This window comes from Nothobranchius furzeri, chromosome 10 (genome assembly GCF_043380555.1).
Source record: "Nothobranchius furzeri strain GRZ-AD chromosome 10, NfurGRZ-RIMD1, whole genome shotgun sequence".
In the NCBI taxonomy this organism is placed as follows: domain Eukaryota; kingdom Metazoa; phylum Chordata; class Actinopteri; order Cyprinodontiformes; family Nothobranchiidae; genus Nothobranchius; species Nothobranchius furzeri.
The window spans coordinates 66,231,851-66,255,260 of NC_091750.1; the positions used below are offsets into that span (position 1 = coordinate 66,231,851).

The following is a 23,410-nucleotide window of genomic DNA, read 5'->3' on the forward strand; positions in this document are numbered from 1 at the left end:
GTGGCTCTTTAAAAAATGTAAATTTTGAACGTTAACATTTGTTTTTCTTTAAAAATCTTTTCAGAAGTTTTTGAACTTTATGCATGAAAGGGTTTATATTAGTTAGATCATTTTCATTCTAGATGTTCAAACAAAATCATCTCATGTTGAAAAATGGTGGAATTGTTGGTTTTTCTTTCTTTTTTTTCCAGCTAAATATCTGAATACTTCTGAGTTAAAAATGCTTATGAAACGTGTATGTGGAGTAACCAGGTAGGTAGGTTTTAGTAGTGTTGCAAATCTGCAACGCCTGCCTCCAGAGGGTTGCTCAAAGACAACACCCAGCAGCATTTTGTTTAAAACTGAGATGCATTTGGTCTAAAATGAACGTCTTCTATGTTTTTAATCCAGTTTGATATCAAAATACAGTTAGTATTTTGGCGTAGATAGCCCGAAAAGAAGGGGTTGAATTGATTCACAGTTGAAAGTGTCTCCCAGGCAGGATCTAACACGTACGTGTAAATGCTCCCTTTGCTTACCCTAAACCCATCTTCCAGGTGTTTCTACAACACTCTGCTAAATGTTTTCTATTGGACGCATCTTTCTAGACCGTTGTGTGTGTAAATGTGCATCTGTATTAAAACTAGAGCAAAACCACGACCCTGAGAAACGAATGCAACCAAAATGATGTTTTCATGTCTGGTTTTTAGCTCACTTTTTCCTACTTTGATGAAACTAAACAGTTTCCTGTCATCCACTAAGAAACTTGGGAGTTTTTAACCCAGTTTGGGTCAAAATGAGTTTTGATAGAAGGACGACCTCTGAGTTAAACAATGCTCATGAAACACATATGTGGAGTAACCAGGTAGGTAACTGTTGCAAACCTGCAATGCCTGCCTCCAGAGGGTTAACCCAGGTGAGTATTATGTGTTACTTTTTGCATCGTATCCCAGCATGTTGTGATCACATCGGCTCTTCAGGTTTCCTCCAGTTGCTTCTAGTCAGATCTGATCAGAATGGGAGGGGTGGGGGTGGGAGCTCTTACGTTTGCACTGGGCAGCTGTTACCAAGACCCGCCCTCCACGTGCTGCAACAGACACAAATAGATTCTAGATCTTTCCGTAGGCATGTTGGGGGCTTGTGGGTCTGGGGGCAGGGCGTTAGGGGGGTGGGACCAGCGTGTATAAAAGCTCTGCAGCATGTGAGTCAGGCATCAACTTGGAAGAACATTTTCTGAAAGACTTGAGAAGACTTCTTCTGCCCGACCACAGCAAGCATGGCTGAGAGAAATATTCCCTTCACCCTGGCCCGCACTCCCAGCTGGGATCCGCTCCGGGACTGGCACCACAGCAGCCGGATCTTTGACCAGATCTTCGGCATGCCGGCCCTGCTGGAGGACTTTCCCACGTTCCCCAGCTCCCGCTGGCCCGGCTACCTGAGGCCCTCCATCCTGGGCACTGACATCATGATGCCCCACAGCCACATGTACCCGGGACAGATGTTGGCCCAGCAGGCTCGTGCCCTGTCCAGGCAGATGGGCAGTGGCGTGTCAGAGATCAAGCAGACGCAGGACAGCTGGAAGGTGTCCCTTGACGTCAACCACTTCTCACCTGAGGAGCTGGTGGTGAAGATGAAGGATGGTGTTGTGGAGATCTCTGGTGAGTTTTCTCTCTTCTCTAGGTGTTTAAGTAACCTGCAAACATTCAGGATCTTTTATTCAGGATCCAGGTTAACTGAGGTCATTGTCTCCAGATGAAAAGGACCCCTCCCCCTCTTCCTCACATGGGTGGGAGTGGGATTCTGGCTAGAAGCCAACAGATACCTGTGAAGCAGCTTAGTTTTACTTTTTGTTTACATTTTTACTGGTGGCATGTGAGGCCTCCTCCCTCTCGGACTCGCCCTCGTGATCCCAGTTCTTCCAGTTTGCTGTGACTCCCCAGTGTCTGCAGCTTTAAAAGGACTGCTGGATCCGGTCCAGTTGACTGGACCTGGTCTGAGCACAGAGATAAACAAAGCGTGTGATTCAGTCTCACGGAATGGCACAAGAGATGAATGACATCACTAGCTGTTTATTAATTATTTTTTTAATAATTTCTGTTGTTTCCACAGGAAAGCACGAGGAGAGGAAGGATGAACACGGCTTCATTTCTAGGAGCTTCACCAGGAAATACACGTAAGCTTTTATTTTATTTTTTCAAAATCTGCAGGTTTGTGCAAAATGCATGCAGTCAAATGTATTCTGTATATCTGAAGCTGAAGTTTGGAGTTCTGAAATGCCTTATCAGCCACCTAGTCAGTCATATCTGGTTTATTCAACTCCACAAGTCTGCTGCCACCTAGTGGCCACACCTCTGCTACTACAACAATGTGTAACACTGTCTCCTCCCCCCTCCTCCAGCCTCCCTCCTACCGCTACTTTCGAGAAGGTGACCTCCTCTCTCTCCCCTGAGGGGATTCTGACCGTGGAGGCTCCTCTGATGGCCATCGAGTCGACCGAAACCACGATCCCCGTCACCGTGGAGAAGAAACCCGCCGTGACCCAGAAGTAGATAGCAGCGCTATACACCCTGATGCCATCAACGCACACGCATGCATGCTTTTTGTTTTAATCCACAAACGTCTTCGAGGAGATGAATCTTGTTGTGGTTTTTTTTATTACTTTTTAATTAGCTTTTTCATTTGAAGTAAATGTTGATGTTGCTTCTCAGTGGTCATTATTAAAATCGTGTGTCCTCAGGTACCTGTTTGTCACTGAGCTGCTTTTGGAAATAAAATTAACAAAAAATATTCTTTTGTCTTTTTTTTCATGATGTGACACCAACATGGGTCTGTGTAGTTGAGCTACGTCTGAGAATGAATTTATGTGGCTAAATTATATCTTTTGGTCATCCATGCAAAAAGCGCATCACGAAAGTCCTGTTTACTTACCTGCACATAATTGTTGTTTGCTTTTTAAGCAAAATCTAATAAAATAACATGCAGCCAGCTAACAACTAAATAAATGAACTCAGTCAAATGATCAATTGGATTTTACTAAACGTCCCATTAGTGCATGTAAAGTGGGCGTGGCTTAAACTGAACTGACAACAGTCAATGATGCTCAGCTGCCGGAAAGAAGCCAGCCATGCTGGTTATTTTCATGTTGTTCTGCACCAGCTGATCATCTGTAGGATGGAACCTGTTTCCATCACTTCTTTCTCTCCTTCCATAGCATCATCCTTCAGGCTTTCGTGTTGCACGTCTGTCCGGAAATACACAGACCAACTCTGCTCCTGACCCCAAAGCTGCAGGGGGAAATCTATATATATAGACACCATGTCCTGAGCTTCCAGCGTGCTGTGTGGTCACAGGGAGCCGGCAGACAAACCGGCGGAATGTTCTTCCACGGCTTTTGGCCTGTAGTGACTAATAGGTCAGCTATAGTTGGATTGATTTCAGATTTAACTCTGGCAGCCAAAGCAGATGTCTATTAGCTGACCATTACGTTATAAGCACACAGTTCCTGAATGCTACTGACTCTGGACAAGGACACTCAGCGTTTCCTCCTCCATGAGTCACAGTTTCCCTCCACTTTAATGCAGGCCTGAATTATTCATGCCAACCCCATCAATCCAGGAACCAAAGCTAGAAAAGTGCTTCATGTGAAGAGCAGCTGGGTCCTGGTCTGCTGATCTCATGAGCGGGGAGGCGTTCACTAGCAAAAAACGTTAAAGTCACTCAAACTGAGAAAACACTGATTACGTGTCACCATGGTGATTCATTTTCTATTCAAGGACATAAATATTCATGTGCATAAAGGCAACAGAAGTCTGAAAGTGGTTTATTGATGTATCACACCAGACCCGCCCCAGTGCATGCTGGTCTGTTACCTGCTCACATATCTGGCTCTTATGGTCTCTAGCCGGCTCACGTCAGGCAAATTTAACAAACAGAATAGTTTTACAAAACTGGGTTCTGGTCATCCGTTTAAAAAAAAAACAAAAAACAAAGGAAAACACAAACTATGATTATTTCAAAAGGTTGAGAAGGTAGTAATAGCACCTGTTGGAGTTTTGTGGATGAATCTGGGAATCTAAAAAGCAGCAGAAGATCCATTTCCCACCAGTGTCACGCACAAAAATTGTGGATTAGGAAATGTTTAAAACACACCTTTGTGCATGTTTTACAGACCTACTGGTAACTAAACTGGTTTCAGTCCTTCCTGGAGACCTCACATGCAGCAGCTGAGGGCCCCAGTGCATTCTGGGACATGTGGTTTCAGTGTCACTGCTAAATGAGTTCTCAACTATTATGTATTTATCCAGATCAGGGCTATCCAATTTGGGGCTTGAGGGCCGGTTTCCAGCACGTTTTGGTTTTAATTCTGCTTTAACACACCTGATTTTAATAAGTGATTAACAGGCTTCTGCAGAGCCTGATGAGCGGCTGCACAGGTGATTCAACCACTGAATCAAGTCTGTTGGACCAGAGAAACCACTCAAACATGCTGGATACCAGCCCTCGAAGCTCGGAATTGAATAGGCCTTGTCTAGATTGATCAGATGTAAAGGCACACTTGTCAGTTTTGGCTTGCCTTTAGCACCCCCTAGTGTCCATTATTCATTATCTGTGGTCAAATCGAAAGCAAAACCTCTCCTCGTTGTAGTTGTCTTTTTAACACCTTTATTTAACAGCTGAAACGTCTCACCTGCCTTTATTAGTGTCTACAGGAGCGGTTCATCACTAAATTAAACAAATCAGCTGTGCTCATGATCTAAAACATGCTGTTAGCAGACCGCAGCACCAGGCGTGTCAGCTAAATTTTTCTGCCAGTCTGAAGTTGCAAGTGCGATATTCTTGGGGGTCTGAGTGACATTTCATTAACTCTGTGAAGGGTCATTTTAGCAGTTGTCATTTACAAATATGAAAATGTATCCCTTTAATGTTTAATAATCTGCTTAGAAAAAAAAGTAGACCAAAGGGTCTCTGATTGTTTCAAGATGTCAGAAATCCTTTACAAATGAGCTGAAATCAGTTTTTATCCAAAAGGACCCACATGTCAGATTTTACCCTTGGATGCACTACAAGTGCAACCTTTTTACATCTAGGTCCTCAGAGATGTAGAAAGCGTTCGTCTCCTCCGCTGCAGCTCATTGCAAATTGCCCTTTCCCTGATTAGTGCTCACTTGCTGCTCCCAATTAGTGCCTCCCTTCTCTGGGGGCGGGGTTATTTACTGATATGTCTGATGTCCCCAGCAGCATTATTAGATTAATGTGGTAGGGTTCAGAGGGATAAACTGTTCCACATAAACCTTGATTAAACAGATATATTAAAGACTCAAAAGTCTTTTTTAATGTGATTTTTTGTTTAACTGAAGAAAAAGCTGCACACTGTTAATGTTTCACACACTGTCGGCCTTCGTTTTCAGCCTGTTTGCCACAAACCTTCGCTGAATTCCTCAGAGGGTTTTCCTCCACAGGCTCCATGATCTTCCAGCCTGCTGCTGTGTTCTCCGTCTCCATGGCAACAGCAGTTCCCTCCTCTTCACCAAGTCCTTCCATTAAGATGCAGTAAAACCACATCTCTACCAGTGTGCTAACGCTGGAATGAAACGCTACAATTTGCTTACCAGGTTGATCAAGTTGTTGCATTTTTATTTCAAACTCATATCCTGATACTTTATTTTATAAACCGGAGGATTGTTTTATTCCTAAATTCTACAAATCGTGTAACCGTTCTCTTTCATCTGCTGGTTTTATGGTCCGTCTGAAGGAAACGACACCTGAGATTAGAGCAGTAGAGGGATTTGGGTTTTCCTTCCTTGGAGGAAAGGGAGAGCAGCAAAAACCGCCAACCAGGAACCTGAAGCTAAAAATTCCCACAGGATCACCAGAGTGGGACTAATGAGTCTGGATTTCAGCAGGTTGGGTCAGAATTTAGTGTCTTTAACATTAAGCATATCCTGCCTGTGTGGTGACTTATGGTGGGAAGATGTTCTTGTCCCTTTTTGGACCCATTAGTCCCACCTGAGCCTGGTTTTAACTCTACAGCCTGCCTGAGTATTGTTGCTGACCAAGTCCATCCCTTTATGACCACATGGACCCATCTTCTGATAGTTACTTCCAGCAGGATAACACAGCATGTCACAAAGCTCAGATCATCTCTAAAGGGTTTGTAGAAGATGACCGTGAGTTCACTGGACTCTAGCGGCCTCCATGTATCTCAGTCCAGTCCAGAACCTTTAGGATGTGGTGGGACAGGAGGTTCTGATCTGGTGCTGTCATGTCAGTTTGTACCAGAACCTCTGAGAGATGTTTCCAACACCTTGATTTAATGTGGTTCTGAAGACAAAAGAAGTCTAGTAAGGTGTAGAAGCTGGTGAGTGTTTTTGGATGTACAATTTGTTGATTTGTAGTAAATAAACGAGGACTGCCTGGCTGCAAATCCATTTACTTCTGGGATAAATTAAGCTAAACTATTTTTTTAACGTGTGCCTAAAAAAATCTTGGCAACAAAGATTAGAGACTAGAAACAACCGTTTTCTGGTCGAGAATAAGTGATTCCCTTCTCTTGAACAGAATCATGCATGTTCGACGTTAACATTTAATTCTGCTGAAATTGAAATCTGACTAAATCCAATTAGTTGTAATAATCTGCCAGTCAGGTATTCATTGCAAAGTAATTTTCCAAACCTAAGTGAGATTTAGTCTGTGGTAAAAAGCTTTTTGTGACCAGCAGTCACTCTCCTAATCTGGCAGTATTCCATTTGCTTTAGCTTAGCATAAACAATGTAAGTGAATGGTAACAGTTAGCATTTTGTGAGAAAAAGGCTTTAAAATTACTCAATAATCCCAATTCTTCTTTGTGACACCATTAATCATATTTAAATAATATCGAAAGAAAATAAGCAACGCAAAGGAATTACAGCCGATTTAGAGTAGGGACTACATTAGAACGAAGTACCGGTGTAAGCCACCACTTCAAGGCACAACACGATGCAGCGACCCCAAAATACACCTCGGCTACTTTTAGTGCAATTTGCTATGCTGTTCCTTCAAAACACTGTACCTAGAAGCCTAGTAGCTAAAGATTAGGGACAGCAGTAGCTCAGGAGGTAGAGCGGGTTGTCCAGTTATCGGAAGGTTGCAGGTTCGATCCTGGCACTGGCCAAAGAATGCTGCTGTTGTGTCCTTGGGCACTAAACCCACCTTGCCTGCTGGTGGTGATCAGAGGGACAACGCCAGTGCTCGGCAGCCTCGCCTCCATCAGTGCGCCCCAGGGCAGCTGTGGCTACATCGTAGCTCATCACCACCAGCGTGAGAATGTGTGAAGGCGTTATACAAATACAGGCCGTTTACCAGTATAGTGTTTAAAAAGTAGGTGCCATTTTGAATTTGAATGATTGAAATGCTAGTAGTTACCACTCACTTACACTGTTTATGCTAAGCTAACGCTAATGGAATACTGCCAGATTAGAAGGATGACTGGGCGGGTTACAGGATGTTTTCAGCCACTGATCTAACTCTGGGGAATACGGCAACAGAGCAGACTATTTTTCACTTATTAAATAATCCCAAGTAAAATCATTAAAAGCCAGATCTCACGTTTAGTCCCCCTCACCAAGAAATGCATGTCACCATAGCGATGTCCATAACAGATCGATTTATTGTTGACAATCACTGTTTTGGTATAGCGTACTTTAGCCAATGAGTAAAGAAAACACAGATTAAAAGAAGAGCTAGCTAACAATAGCAACAAAATAAATAGAAATAATCTGATTAAGGTCATGTTCATATGAATACATAACATCTACTGTATAAGTTAATAAATCGAAGCTACGGTATAAATACATCACCAGCATGCACAATATTGTATTTCTGGAGAATATTGGAGCATCATCGGACACCGAGAAGAGACGGTTTAGTAGGCGAGTGCGTTCCAAACAAATCCACAAACCTTAGATCTGCTCGTACAGCTCCTGCTTTAACACTGCATGTGCTCACTTCACAAACTGGGTTCGTTCTTCTGGTTTGTGGTGGTTTCACACCTGTCGGCTGGAGCTGCGTGACCTGGACCTCGACCGGGTTCCCCTCCAACACAAGAGGAGCCAATAGAAGGTGTCACAGTGAAGACAACATCGACAATAGGAATTAGGCGTCCAAAAACAGTTAATTTATTCAAGAAAGCACATCAGCACATGAGAGGGACAAGCTGCACTAAGTTTACTGTGTGTTTGCATTTTTAGTTACAGTATGACTGACCGTGTGACGAACACACACCTGACACAGAGCAAACAAAAACCTGTTCGCCTTCTCCTCGACCACAGATGGAACCTGCTCTCCGCTCAACGACCGTACAGGCTGCCGCGCAACTAAAGATGTCGGTACGTTTAGTTAACTCGACGAGTCTGGCACCTACGAAACCCGCCGCCGTCGTCTCTGGGACCAGTCTGCACTCCCTCTAAGCAAGGCCGTGACATTCAGCGTTAGGCTAATTTTCTCGCTGCTCAAGCACCAAAACGGACTTTCCGAACGCTCCTCCACCTTAAGTGGGTAAAGACAGCTCTGCTTCATTTGCGCTGCGAGGCCAGTCTCGCTGTAAAGGAGTCACGACCCTAAAATCCAGACTGGAACCAACAACGTTCGCCTTGCTGCTAAAGCTGTGGCAAATGCCGCAGAGGCCATCAAAGAGAGGGTTTCATTCTTGAATGCTGTTTTTTTTTAAATCGTAGCTTGTTTCTCAAACTAAACGCGTCTTCCCTCTTAGGTTTCTCACTTTTTTTTTTACTTTTAATTTGTGGAAAAATAAAGAACAGCAGCTGCATCGGAATCGTCGGCTAAACTTAAGAGCCAACGTTCCATCGCCCCCACCCAACCCCTCCCCATTTAATTTGTTTTTAAATTAAGAATTTTAAACAATTATTGTTTTCGTCATCGTTTGTGAGCGCGCGTGTTGCGTTTTGGCAGAATGAGGTGTCAGACTCTTAGTTGTTGCCCTCGCCTCCCTCATCGTCCTGCTGGTCGCTCGTCCACAGCGTCAAGTTGTCTCGTAGCAGCTGCATGATGAGAGTGGAGTCTTTGTAGGAGTCCTCGTTGAGGGTGTCCAGCTCAGCGATGGCGTCATCGAAGGCGGTCTTTGCCAGGTGGCACGCCTGCTCGGGGGCGTTCTGGATTTCATAGTAGAAGACGGAGTAGTTGAGGGCCAGGCCCAGGCGGATGGGGTGGGTGGGCTGCATGTGCTCCTTGCTGATCTCGTGGGCCTCACTGTACGACTTCTCGGAGGACTCCACCACAGAGGCCCTCTTCTCCCCTGTGGCCACCTCAGCCAGGTAGCGGTAGTAGTCGCCCTTCATCTTCAGGTAGAACACCTTGCTCTCGTGCTGCGTCTCGTTGCAGTTCTTGATCAGGAAGTTGTCCAGGAGGTTGAGCACGTCCTGGCACACAGACTCCAGCTCCTTCTCGATCTTTTCCCGGTAGGCCCGTACCATCTCGATCTTCTTCTCGTTGCCATCGGCCGATGTCTTCTGCTCAATGCTGGAGATCACCCGCCAGGAGGAACGCCTCGCCCCGACCACATTCTTATAGGCCACAGAGAGGAGGTTCCTCTCCTCGTTGGAGAGCGCTTCATTCAGCTCTGTGACCTGAAAAGGGGAAGACGAGGAGATGGGCATTAAACTTTGTCTCGCTTACGAGAAAACTAGTCTCAAGTCACATTTCAAAACATTGGCAATTCTGAAGTGTGAAAATGGGTCTTCAGGTCTCCCCAATTACCCATCAGTCCCATTTGTCTGAACTTAGGTCCATCAGGAAGCTGGCTACAGCAGATAAAATTGTAGTTTTTTATTATATTTTCACCAGAACATGATTCAGTACAGTTTCACTTTGCAATATCCGCTTTTTAAAATATCAAAACTTAGGTTAAAATATCAAATTATTGCTAATAAAGTTCTGGAAAACTTCAGTAAGACGGATCAAATAGGACTCTGCACCCAAGACAACAGCTCCTACATTTAGAGAAGAAACTCCTGCCTCGGGCACGATGACATCATCCTCTGAGGCAAATTCTGATTGGCTGTCAGCAGCTCTAAAAGCTGGTTTTGTTTTGTCTGGCTTTTGTCTGGCTGGAGGACCTAACCCCCTATCCCCCAATGGGGCAATGCAGCAGAGGTATCTTCACAGACCATTTCTGAGTCTAAAGCCTAGTGTCATCCTTTTTAGCTCGCAATTTAGCTTTACACACAGCAGAGCGGGCGGCTCCAGCTGGTCACGTGAAATGGTGCAGAATTAACCAAAGTTACGAAGCTTTTTTTCTTCAATTATCTGTGTTTGACAGAGAAAACTGAAGCATTTATTCTTTTAACATAAACATTTGAGAAAACATCTGAAATCTGACTTATTTTGGAGAAAGAGAACCAGTTAGGGCTCATTAGGCTCAGTTCTGTGTGAACAGTTTTAAAGTTACAGGAAAAACTTCCCTCAGTCATTAGAGGAAACATTTAGAGAATTGATCAAGCTAATCGAATAATTTACCGAAAACAGCAGCTGCTGTTACCATTGGTCGCACAGACTGTTGCTGCAAACGTGCGACTAAGCACGCTGTCACCAGACGAACACGTACGTCTACAACCATCCGTGATTCTGTGCACTTTGTGATACATAAAGCAGCAGCAGTAGCGCTGAATACTGAAGCTGTAAAAGGAAGGGAGCGGGAGGGCAAAGAGCATGCTGTGATGCAATCTCCAGTTTCCATAGCAACAGTATAATCTGCTTTTGTCTATCTCCGTTGGACACGCTGGCAGAAAGCTGCCCATGGAACATGGCTGATGATGAGCGGTTTGAAGACGAAACCATCGTCAGCATTTTCCCTCCTCCTTGCTGCCTCCTAGTGGCATGGAGGATGTGTGAAGATGGTCACCCAAAAGTCCAGATGATGGTGTCAAAAAGTGGGTTAAAAATTATCTAATAGCAGGATAAATGTTCATTTTCTCAGAATAAAAGTATTCCTTGCAACTCTAAACTTAAACGTAAAAATTTAGGCAGGAAAAAAATATAAATGTACAGAAACAGGACCAGAAGAAAAGTGCTAGTTGCTGCCAAAAAAACAAATAAATGTGGAAATTAATGAGGACTAAAATGTAACAAATAAATGTGCAAATATGTGAGGAAATAAAGAAAATTAAAAGGCTTATATTTTTGGAAATGAATATATGACATTGTGTATTTGTCTTTAATGAAATATACAATTTTCCAGCGTAAATAAAGTAGAAGGAAAAAGCCATTTTTTCTTCATTTCCACATTTATTCTCAACATTTTGGTTTATTATTTATTCTTTTTTTATTCATCGATTTTGGCAGAAAGAGTACTCCATAACTGTGCAACTGCAAAATTATTATAAATGTTTTGCTTTTAAATACATGTTCATGCCACAAAGGTAAGAGGAAACCTTCCAAACATTAGCTTTGGATACTAACGTGCCAATCAGAAACTGTGCTCCATCGTGTGTTTAGGTTACCCATAAATTATCCAGGTGCCTGATTGATGCTTTTCCTGGTTGTAGTTCATAAACATGACATCACCAGTTACCAGGTTGTGGTTTAATTATAACTGTATAATCATTTAGACCCACTCACAAAACTCAAGGGCCCAGAATTACTTGTAAGGTTATAAAAAGGTGAAAATTAAACATTTTCTTTCATGCCATGGTTTAACAATTAGGAAGAAAAATCTGCATTTGTTTTAGCCATTTAAAAAAATATATATACATACAGTGAGGCAAAAAAGTATTTAGTCAGCCACCGATTGTGCAAGTTCTCCCACTTAAAATGATGACAGAGGTCAGTAATTTACATCATAGGTACACTTCAACTGTGAGAGACAGAATGTGAAAAAAAATCCATGAATTCACATGGCAGGATTTTTAAAGAATTTATTTGTAAATCAGGGTGGAAAATAAGTATTTGGGCAATAACAAAAATTCAACTCAATACTTTGTAACATAACCTTTGTTGGCAATTACAGAGGTCAAACGATTACTATAGGTCTTCACCAGGTTTGCACACACAGTAGCTGGTATTTTGGCCCATTCCTCCATGCAGATCTTCTCGAGAGCAGTGATGTTTTGGGGCTGTCGCCGAGCAACACGGACTTTCAACTCCCTCCACAGATTTTCTATGGGGTTGAGGTCTGGAGACTGGCTAGGCCACTCCAGGACTTTCAAATGCTTCTTACGGAGTCACTCCTTTGTTGCCCGGGCGGTGTGTTTGGGATCATTGTCGTGTTGGAAGACCCAGCCACGTTTCATCTTCAAAGCTCTCACTGACGGAAGGAGGTTTTGGCTCAGAATCTCACGATACATGGCCCCATTCATTCTTTCCTTAACACGGATCAGTCGTCCTGTCCCCTTAGCAGAAAAACAGCCCCAAAGCATGATGTTCCCACCCCCATGCTTCACAGTAGGTATGGCGTTCTTGGGATGCACCTCGGTATTCTTCTTCCTCCAAACACGACGAGTTGAGTTTATACCAAAAAGTTCTACTTTGGTTTCATCTGACCAAATGACATTCTCCCAATCCTCTGCTGTATCATCCATGTGCTCTCTGGCAAACTTCAGACGGGCCTGGACATGCACTGGCTTCAGCAGCGGAACACGTCTGGCACTGCAGGATTTGATTCCCTGCCGTTGTAGTGTGTTACTGATGGTGACCTTTGTTACTGTGGTCCCAGCTCTCTGCAGGTCATTCACCAGGTCCCCCCGTGTGGTTCTGGGATTCTTGCTCACCGTTCTCATGATCATTTTGACCCCACGGGATGAGATCTTGCGTGGAGCCCCAGATCGAGGGAGATTATCAGTGGTCTTGTATGTCTTCCATTTTCTGATAATTGCTCCCACAGTTGATTTTTTCACAACAAGCTACTTGCCTATTGTAGATTCCCTCTTCCCAGTCTGGTGCAGGTCTACAATTCTTTTCCTGGTGTCCTTCGAAAGCTCTTTGGTCTTGGCCATGGTGGAGTTTGGAGTCTGACTGTTTGAGGCTGTGGACAGGTGTCTTTTATACAGATAATGAGTTCAAACAGGTGCTATTAATACAGGTAACGAGTGGAGGACAGAAAAGCTTCTTAAAGAAGACGTTACAGGTCTGTGAGAACCAGAGATTTTCCTTGTCTGAAGTGACCAAATACTTATTTTCCACCCTGATTTACAAATAAATTCTTTAAAAATCCTGCCATGTGAATTCATGGACTTTTTTTCACATTCTGTCTCTCACAGTTGAAGTGTACCTATGATGTAAATTACTGACCTCTGTCATCATTTTAAGTGGGAGAACTTGCACAATCGGTGGCTGACTAAATACTTTTTTGCCCCACTGTATTAAAAATACTCTTGATTCTTATATTTTCCTGAAGGCTACAAATATTTACATTGGTCATCCTGATTTATTCCACCAGCTAAACAATTTCTACTTTCCTCAAGTAGAATAAACAATCCAGACATGACATGATAGAGATCTGGAGGTTTGTGCTCGTTCAGCTAAGGCGGCTTCTTTTCAGGACGTTGTAATAAAATAAAAAAAGTCATAAATGAGATGACCTCTGAACTGTGAGTATGGAGTAATAAAGAGACACTAGTCGTACAACAATCCCTCTAAGGAGAGAGGCCTGTCCACCCCTTCCTATTAGATACTCCTGTAGCTCAGCCTCGACACTCTCCACCTCTGACCATTAGAGTAAATTAAGATGTGACCAACAGCGAATGCAGCCAGCTAGAGACGGTCAGAGCCAGAGGAACAGAGGTAAAAAAACAAGATCCAAACAAATCCTCTGAACAAACATGGCTGTCTTTGTTTCAGGATACTGAGCAGAGGGCCCCGACGGAAGCTGGGGGGGGGGGGGGGGGGGGGGAACGGACAATAGAGCTCTGTCTGCTTGTGAAACTCATCAATCGTGCCTGCTCTGTGGTGACTCATCCTTGCACTAGGCGGTCAAACTTCCAAACATCTCCATGATAAAACAAGAACAGGACTACCAGGGTGATCAATAACAAATCTCATCATGGGGGTTCCCATCAGAGTCCTGTAGGGTCAAAAAAGGGAGACCGCCTAATATTTCACCTAAATACTTCAGTATCTACATACTAAAAGGTTTGCCACAGTCCCACACCTCCTTGTTCTCTCTCCCTCTCCTTGTTCATTTGCTCTGGCACCCTCTTCTTTACTAACCTGATGTGACAACACCCCCTTTCAACTATGAGCACAAAGGCGCCATGGACGATCTGACGTCACTCGTGGCGTGAATAGGGTTAGCCAGATCAGCCACAAAGAGCTTGGCGGTGAGAAGAGGGTCTCCCAGCTCTTTGTTGCTATGATACCACCATGCAGCAGCAACTTCTCCTATGATTAGGTTGGTGTCAAACTGTAGGATTGTTACTGGATTAGTGTGGAGGAAGGTCGGCCATTTTGTTTTTACATTAAGCTGTGAGATGCCATCAAGCTAGAGAGCAGGAGGCTGCAATGAAATTAAAGGTGAATTAACTGTCACTATTTTATTAAGAGGAAAACCATCGAACATTAGTAGAAAGGGCCGTTCCAATCTGCTGAAATGTTTAACGCCCAAAGGCTAATGCGTAAACGTGGACTGTGCTGCTTCTGCACAAGTAAAAGTCAACATGGAGGGGAAAAGCCACTGTTGAACTGCTGTGGATCTGAATACGGTCAACAGACGCTATGAAATGAACTTGATGATGCTGCATGTAGGTGGGAATAGTGGGTGGTTTTTGTAGTACTTTTGTGACTCACCACCGAGTCAAAACTCATTTCAAGCAGTCGTGAAAAATTCCTGGGATGAAGCTGGTCGTTTGAAGTTTAGGACTCTTCTATTTCTCAATAAGAGAAAGAAGTCTGGCACGTTTCATGCCTTCATAAATGTTTAGTTTATGAAGGCATGAAAAATGTTTATTTTGTTTATTAAATCAGTAAAAACTAGGGCTGCAGCTATAGAATATATTAGTATTTGAATATTCTACAAATACTCTGTCAATTAATAGAATATTCTGTTTGAAGTGAAACAACATAGTGGTCTGCTTCAAAACCATAAAAATAAAACAATTATAAAAGGTGCAATACCTCTTTCTTATCTGATAATTCTAGTTAATAAATATTACAGGCGGACTGGTGCTGCGTCTGCAGCGCTGCAGGCGTTGTGAAGAGAAAGCTGAGCTGGAAGTCGAAGCTCTCCATTTACCGGTCAATCTGCTATCCAACCCTCATCTATGGTCACGAGCTGTGGGTAGTCTAAATTATATTCAGTGTTTGTGAATTATATGCTACAATGGCTTGCCACATACCTGCTGCAGTGTGAGGAACAGACTCGAAACAACAACCAGACTCCAAGTAGCTTCTACAGTTCTGCTCCATTTTGCTGCAGGCTGCAGACATCCACAAACGAATGGGATGGTGGGGAATTTCTGGGATTTTTTGTAGAGTTTAGTCATTCATGGCCACCGTGTTTTTTGCTGAATCCAGCTTGATCGTGAGCGTGCTAGCATTAGTCAATCTGCCCAGAGTTCCACCTTGATCTCAAACTTTGGAACATTTCTGCCTTTTACAATAGTTTGTGTCTATGCTGGTTTCTCCATTTTCCTCCACGGCACCTAGAGTACCACGTTGTGTGCCAATAAGATGTGTTCAGACTGTCGCGTACACATTTAACTAAACTTCAAATCCGTAAAAAGTCATTCAAAGAATTTAATTGATTGAACCATTCGAAGATTCATTTCATCCCTTATTAAAACACTTGCAAAAAAAGGTGAAACCAAATTGTGAAAAACTGCAAACACAAAAAAGTTTTAAACTAAAAAAAAATTAAATAAAATAGTGTCCATTAAAGGCTGAATTACAAATCAATTTTTGTTTGTTACAAATAGTTTTGCCTTCTAACCAAATATTTTGTTTGCACATCTACATTTGTTGCTCTGAAAAGACTTTTTGTTTGAAATTAAATGAAAAAACAAAAAGATGTAGACAAACCGCTGCAATGCAAGTAAAAACGAACAAGTACATTTACGGCGTTACATCTTCCATCTTTGTCTTCTGTCCTGCGCTGCCTGGCTCTGTTGCTACTGGGCTTGTAATTAATTATATTTGTCTAACGGTGCGGACCATAGAACTTTCTGGTTTATTTGAATATCAGTTAGCTTGTGTTAGCATTAGTATGTTGTTAGCACAAGCTACAGCAGACAGTGGCAGGGTTGTTCATGACAGTTTTAATCTCACTTAACCAGTACGAAGCAGTAGCCGAAAACTTTAGTGTGGTGACTGGAATCGGCTTGGGGCTTGTGAACACATCATTAGCAAGCTGCAATAACACTGAAAGCATAAAACAACAGATCTTCGTGCATAAGTCTTTTTTAAAGATGAATTGGAAATGGCAAGAAATTATGTTCAGGAAATCAGTAGAATGTGTGTATTTCTAATTCATATTGTGGAAATACAAATATTAGTCATCTAATAATGATGCATCTAATAATTTCATCTTTCTTTCTCAAAACATCAACAAATCCTGATTTTTTACAGGATTTTACCTCATCCGTCAGGGGCGGCGTTAGGCCCGGCTACTTGGGCTGAAGCCCCAGATGTTTCATAGAAAGCCCCGGATCTAAATCGCGGAAGTAACATGCAGTACCAAAGTCCAACAGAGAGGGAGCAGCTGGCAGTAGTTTGTATACAGCCTGCCTGAGCCTCCACCACTGAAGAAGCCCTTCAGCAGCCGGCTTCTTCTACACTCTCTGCCTAATACGCAAATGTAAAGATGGACATAAGGGCGTTTTTTAGACCAAAAGTACTGTGACAGAACCCCAGCTTTGATGAGACTGGTGTTGACTCAGGTTTGTGAGTCTTATTTGAAAATATTTGTTGTGCTGCTGGTTTGCCTAAAGTTAGCTTATTATCAGGTAAAGTTGTTGGAGAAAGAAAGGGAATATTTACTATCATCTCACACTAAACACTAACAGGAACAATACTCTGCCCTGAAAATGCTTCATATGTAGCTTCAGATTCAAAATTTTGTGGTACAAGACAAATATATATGTTGACTAGTGCGTGTCACGTGTGTGTGTGTGTGTGTGTGTGCGTGTGTGTGTGTGTGTGCGTGTGTTAAGCCCCGGATGTTCTTCAGTCATTAATCCGCCTCTGTCCTCCATCATCTAAACCTTGGTGGAACATATTTTAGCCAAAAACAGACACAACAATATCTATACTGGGCAGAAAAAATACGTATAACTAATTAAACAATGATTTACATGATAAACGCAAAAAAAAAAAAAAAAAAAAAAAAAAAAACCTCCAGATAGATAATGTCTGTAATTTCATTGGAGTATCTGACTCGGTCTCGGTGTAGACAGTGGAAGCTGTGAATGTTGCTTCCATCATAAATGCACTAGTCTACTGTTGGCAGTAGGGATGTAAGAAAAAATATATATGGCAATAAATTGTGATATATATCCTGTGATATTATGTCAATATTCTAACGCCGTGCATCAAATTTTTGAAAGAATTTACATGCAAACATTCGTGTATTTTATTTTAGTGCAATTCAAACGCTGACCGCTAATTGGCATCAGGGTGCAGAGCAGGGTTTTGTTTCCACCATAGAACATATCCTCTGTTATGGTTCAGATACCTCATGTTAAACATATCACGTATCAGTTTGGACTGCTAATTGAATTTTCCTATAATAAATTCAGTCTGAAAAAAAAAATTGCCAATATCGACTGACTGAATGTATCACAATAGATTGTGATACATTGTATTGTCTCCCCCATATCGTGATATGTATCGTATCACCAGAATTTCACCAATGCACATCCTTAGTTGGCAGCATGCTAATCTGGTGAGCTAAGTGCTACAGATGCATCGTGGAGTATTTTGACTTGTACCAAATACAAACCTCTGGTCATTTATCCTCACAGATACCAATTTACAAATCCTTGATCAGCTCCGATCTGCTGAACGATAACTGAAGAAATCAAAAGTTTTCCCCCTTTCATGAATTATTATTTTAGATATCTGTAAAAGAGATAGTCTGACCCTGTTCTTTTGAGATAATGTGAACAATCGGTCCGTTTTCATGTCTAAGCTCACACTTTGTCCCATAGATCCCCATGCAATTTTACTTTAGCACTGCTCAGCATTAGCTTATAGTGTTAGACATCCATTCACACACACACAAGTCAAACAGAGTGCATGCACAATTCAGGAAGAACCAGGACTGAGTGGCGTTTTCATTTCCCCCCACTGCCTGCTTCTACTTGAAGACAGATAAGTTAGGAAAAGCAGACGGGACTAAACTTGCCGAAAAGTTCCTCAAAGACCGGCAAACAATTTACCTCGGACTTGCCACGTGTGTGAGCCATCGTGGGTTCAAGGACCAAGAAATGTTGGGTCCTATTCTTTTCCACGCAGTTTGTGTTACTGAACAAAAGTGAGACTTTGAGAAAGACTAATTCTCACATCAGAGCTGCTGCACGGAGTGTATGATATATATCTTCATTAGATATGAGAACAGCGAGAGCTTTCCACATGAACGTGCACCATTCAGAGACAGAAGGTACTGCAGAGATGATTTTGTTGAACTGAGGTGGAGCAGGGGAGGATTACCAGTTAGTCAATTCAATTCAAGTTTATTTATACAGCGCCAAATCACGACAAGAGTCGTCTCAAGGCACCTCACATAACATTCCAATACAGGTCAGTTCATTAAGCCAATCAGAAAAAAGTTTCCTGTATAAGGAACCCAGCAAGTTGCATCGAGTCACTGACTAGTGTCAGTGACTTTACAGCAATCCTCATTCTAAGCAAGCATTTAGCGACTGTGGAGAGGAAAACTCCCTTCTAACAGGAAGAAACCTCCAGAAGATCCTGCCTCAGTATTTATCCTTTGCACGTGACGTCACACCACTCATGTGACCGCCCCCTTCGCCATGATGGATGGCAAAAAGACCATTTACACCCGTAGAAACTCTAGTGAAGCTAGTCAAAACAAGCCAGTTTGTAGCCTTTTATGGCTTTTATTTAGTTGATTTGACAGTAAAATGGTTTTAGCTTGCTGCGTGGTCGGCTGCACTAACAGACAAGGATGTAAACTCAACTAGTTTTTTTTTTTAATAACTGATGGAGACTGAGGACGGAGATGAACTGCAGCAATCAAGCGGACTAGCAGGCCTCAGATTTGCAGCGAACATGTTTTTAACGGGTACGATTAACGTTAATTTATTTCACGAGGAAGACAGAGACAGGGATAAATGTGATGTGTTTATACAAGTTATTGATAATCCTGATGGATGGGTATTTCACCACGGAGGCTGTGCTCCGTCCACTGTAGTGTAAAGCAAGACAATTATTAACAATATTAAAGCTCCGATGTATGATTACGTGTGTTAAAATTACGTTATTTATTTATGTGAGCGTCGGCGTTCAGAGATCTTCTCATTCTGGTGTGAGAGCAGCAGCTGAACCCGGTAACACCACCAGCAACAGAAGCTGGTAGAGATCCAGACTTTTTAACAATCAGCTTTGGTGTGAAGTGAAACGCTGTTTACAACATAAAGTTATAAATCCAGAGGGGTGAATTTAGGCAAAGTCAGCAACATGTTTACATCGGTGAACAGCTGCAGAGAGAACGTAAGCTAATGTTGGTAAGCTAGTTAGCATACCGCTCTCTATGAGCCCCCGCTAAATGCGCTACTTCTACTGATAACTGAACTGGGCATGAGCTAGTTGAAGGAATGCTGGAGGAGTTTTGTTTTTGTTTTGATCGCAAAAACAATTTCAGGCTCTACTTTTCCCTTTGTTTAGTACTCGTGTTGCTCACTGTTTACATGCTTTTGCCGTCCACCATGGTGGACCCACGTGATCAGGTGACGTCGTTGCAAAGGGTCAATAAGCAGCCATCCGCCACGACTCACTGGGGATCAAGAAGACAGAGCGTGCGCGCGCACGCACACACCCCAATTAATATTTCTATGGTTACATTGTGATTTCTTAGTAAATATTCTATGTGGTGAGAGATAAACTTTATTGTATTTATCCTAGTGAATCTATAATTAAACGGGTAAACTAGTAGTAGCACATTCAATGTCAAGGAAAGTAAAGTGTTATTGTCAGGAGAGGGCTAATGATTAAATAGTTAGCAACAGTGTTCAAGACGATGGCCCCCACCACGAGGCTACCACAGCTCAGCAGAACATTATTGTGGCTTCTTCTGGGGAGAAAAACACTTAGAGAAAAAATAAAGTTAACAGCTGAGTTGCAAATGAAGCGCTCCTCCCACAGTGTTGCCAACTTGGCGACTTTGACGCCATTTCCAACAGCTTTTCAGACCCCCTTCTTGACGTTTTAAATTTTAAAGTACCTAGCGAACACCTCAGAAACATCTCTGGTAACCCTTAGCTACTTTCTGGATAACGGTCGTTGACATTTCCTGCAGGTTAGCTAAACACTCCGCCTGCGCTCCGGACCGTTCTTCAGGACACTAGGAAAGGGAATGATGTAGTGATGTGTTGGTCGCTAAAGAAACGGCTCTCAGAGTCGGCTCCTTGTTGGACTAACCAGAGTGAGTGACACACACACACCACACCTGCGGACTCCTGAGCCAATAAAAATGGCTAAATGTGTGCGTGCGGCGTGCTAAACACACGTGCAGCTTGCCCCCGATTGCTGTGAGAGCAGGTTGGGGGGTGCAGCTGTGGTTGGGACAATTATTACATTAATTGATGGACTTGTAAATAAATAGTTTATAAATAAGGTAGAAATAAGTTCCTCACGCTGATAACTAATAACTAATCTCTCTGAGGACACGGTGCTAGTGCACGCTCCTACAGCACCTTGACACGACTCAATAAATGTTATGCAACATTTTGTGAACATCAATTTATTTGCATTTATTTGTTATAAATGCCACTGTATAATTCTTGCTGTCAGTATTTGCAAGATATTGGTATTTGGGTCTGTACTGGTTAGACTTAAATGAGTTAAACCAAGGTCTATAGCCCTAGGGTCGTAAACTATGAGCTATAAGTATATTGGTCTTTTTATACTGGGAATCAGGAGTTATTTTAGTGATCATCTTGTTTCTTTATTTTTGTCCTGATTGTGCCCTGAGCAATTTTATGACTGAATAAAAACAAATAAAATCAACATAAATTGAAAAATCGTCTTAAATAATCGAGATCTCAATTTCAGTCATAATAATCTTGATTATTGTTTTTTGCCATAATCGAGCAGCCCTACCCTCAGCTAAATCCCATGCACCTAACACTCTGAGTAACCGGGACCCGGTTCTCTCCGAAGGATGTGTGCTGTTTGGTTCCTTTGCCAACAGGGCGACTGCCATGTCTGCAGTGGCAAGGGATTCGCCTGGGATGATGGGCGAGGCAGCAGACACACCCCGCTGCCCGGTGCTGCAGAGACGCTGGCTGGGTGAGGGGCAGCTCTGTCTCTCTGACTCGGCATAAATGGGAAGAGGGAGGCGCTGGGCCCTTCTGGCATTACTGCCACAGCCATTATGGACTTGAAACCCTCTGACAGCTCGACTCCCAGGAGCTAGTGCCAGTAGCTCCAGTTAATTGTGTTGCATCTGTTGTCACACAACCAGGTATGAGGCTAAAATCTGGTACAAATATACAGAAAAAGACTAAAACCCATCTGATCAATCTTCTTATGAGAGAAGAAGTCTGTTTTAAAACAAAGAAGCAGCAGAATTTGTCCACTGCTGCATGAACCGACTGCCTTGTGAAGGCTTTGTGGAGCTGTGATGTGAAATGGTGCACTACAGGCGGGCCTATGCTGCATCCTGGCAAATGCTGCGGCACGCCTCTGTGTGGGAACTTGCTGTAGAAGAGGTCGAGGACGCAGGGAGGGATGCGGCTGCGCGCAGCATCCCTCCACCCTCACGGAGGGAGAACTGATGCTGCTGCAGCAGGGCTTCACAAAGAGGGTTTTTAAATCTACAACACAAAAACGTCAGCGAGGTTTGCATATTGTGCGCTGCTTCTGCGTAAATCGATTGCGATCAACCTTCAGCCAACGTTGCTCCTTTCCTATGCGCCAAATGCGCATTGGGCAGCTGCTCCCTCCCTCCTTCTTGCTCATCCCTGCAAAAGGAGAAGTGGCGTTTCTCCCTAAATGATGGCTCATTATGTCGCGTAAAACCGGAACACGACCTGGATCAGCACATCCTGCCATGTCACACCACCATAGAGCCACCCATCCACTCAGTTTGCGCATCTTTCAACTTGACTATGTATCCCCTAAATACTAAATTTACATTTCACATCTTTTCTAATTAGCGTTTTTTATTCTCGGTTCTGTTAAATCGAAGCTGGCTGTGAGCGTGTGGAGGATTCTGGTGAAAGGCACCGCCCCAAGATCAAACAGCCCGCATTCAGACAGCCACTAACTCGCAGCGGCACCGGTTCCCCTGTAAATCACCGGTTCCGACCCAGACTCGTGGAATCAGCGATTTCTCGTGAGTGGTTCTCGTGTGAATCAGAAACTGGGCTGCACGTGAGCAGCGACGGGCCTTTCGCACTGGTTCCGTTCTGGAGATGCAGCCCAAACGTTAATAGCGCAGCGCTCCACCAGAATCGCTGTCGGAGCTTTCTCACACACGTCGTCTTTAATCCTAACTTTCATACACCACTTTTCTGTGGTTTGACCGATTTGGTCGGAACGAGTCCGAAAGCCAGGGCGCAGCCCCAAGCGCCCCCCCCCCCCCCCCCCCCCCTTCTCAGACGCTCCAAAGCTGCCTTTAAAAATAAAATAAAAGACACGTCATGCTAGCAAACCGCACACAGGCCGGTTATTCACCGCAGACAAATAAAAAAATTATAAAAACGAAACAGGAGAAAGGTCATTTCTGAGGGAGGCTACTTACCGACTTCATGGCAGCGGCCATGTCATCGTACCTCTCCGCCTGCTCGGCCAGCCTGGCTTTCTGCACCAGTTGCTCGCGGTCTACCATCTTTAGGTGGCGGGGTGTGTGTTGCTGTTTCGGGTGTTTTCGGGGCTGAGAGCCGTAATGTGAAGATTTTTATTTCTAATGTGGAGTAACGGTGCCGGGTCCTGCCTCCGCAGCTGCTGTCTGCCTGTCTGCCGTGCCGACGGGACACCCCTCCCCCTCTACAAGCACTTTCCCCGGGTTGTGTCGCCGCCCCAAAAGGCGTGTCCTTCCGCAGTGATGTAACAGCCAGGCAGCGGAAAGTGGGCTGCAGTGGCGGACCTAGACCACTTTTTTAGGTGCCCTGAGAATAAAATAAAATAAAATAAAATAAAATAAAATAAAATAAATAAAATATATTCTGCTCTGCATGTGTGGGTATACATGTTCTTATGTGTTTTTAGGCATTTTTATTCTCATTTATTATGGTTGTTGTATGTTTTAGAGAGCGAACATCTACCG

General features: G+C 43.3%; 2 protein-coding genes across 2 annotated transcripts; one reads left to right on the forward strand and one right to left on the reverse strand.

Annotated features, from left to right (window-relative positions):
* The first annotated feature begins 1,165 nt into the window (after window positions 1–1,165).
* On the forward strand, window positions 1,166–2,766 carry hspb1 (heat shock protein, alpha-crystallin-related, 1). The gene is made up of 3 exons (XM_015961780.3): window positions 1,166–1,637; window positions 2,089–2,152; window positions 2,378–2,766. Exons 1-3 carry the CDS (start codon window positions 1,256–1,258, stop codon window positions 2,526–2,528), a joined length of 597 nt encoding a protein of 198 aa, XP_015817266.1. The 5' UTR covers window positions 1,166–1,255; the 3' UTR covers window positions 2,529–2,766.
* Window positions 2,767–7,606: 4,840 nt separating this feature from the next.
* On the reverse strand, window positions 7,607–23,147 carry ywhag1 (3-monooxygenase/tryptophan 5-monooxygenase activation protein, gamma polypeptide 1). The gene is made up of 2 exons (XM_015961778.3): window positions 22,886–23,147; window positions 7,607–9,599 (listed from the first exon to the last, which is right to left on the reverse strand). The coding sequence occupies exons 1-2, from the start codon at window positions 22,970–22,972 to the stop codon at window positions 8,943–8,945; spliced, it is 744 nt and encodes a 247-aa protein (XP_015817264.1). The 5' UTR covers window positions 22,973–23,147; the 3' UTR covers window positions 7,607–8,942.
* Between the last annotated feature and the right edge of the window lie 263 nt (window positions 23,148–23,410).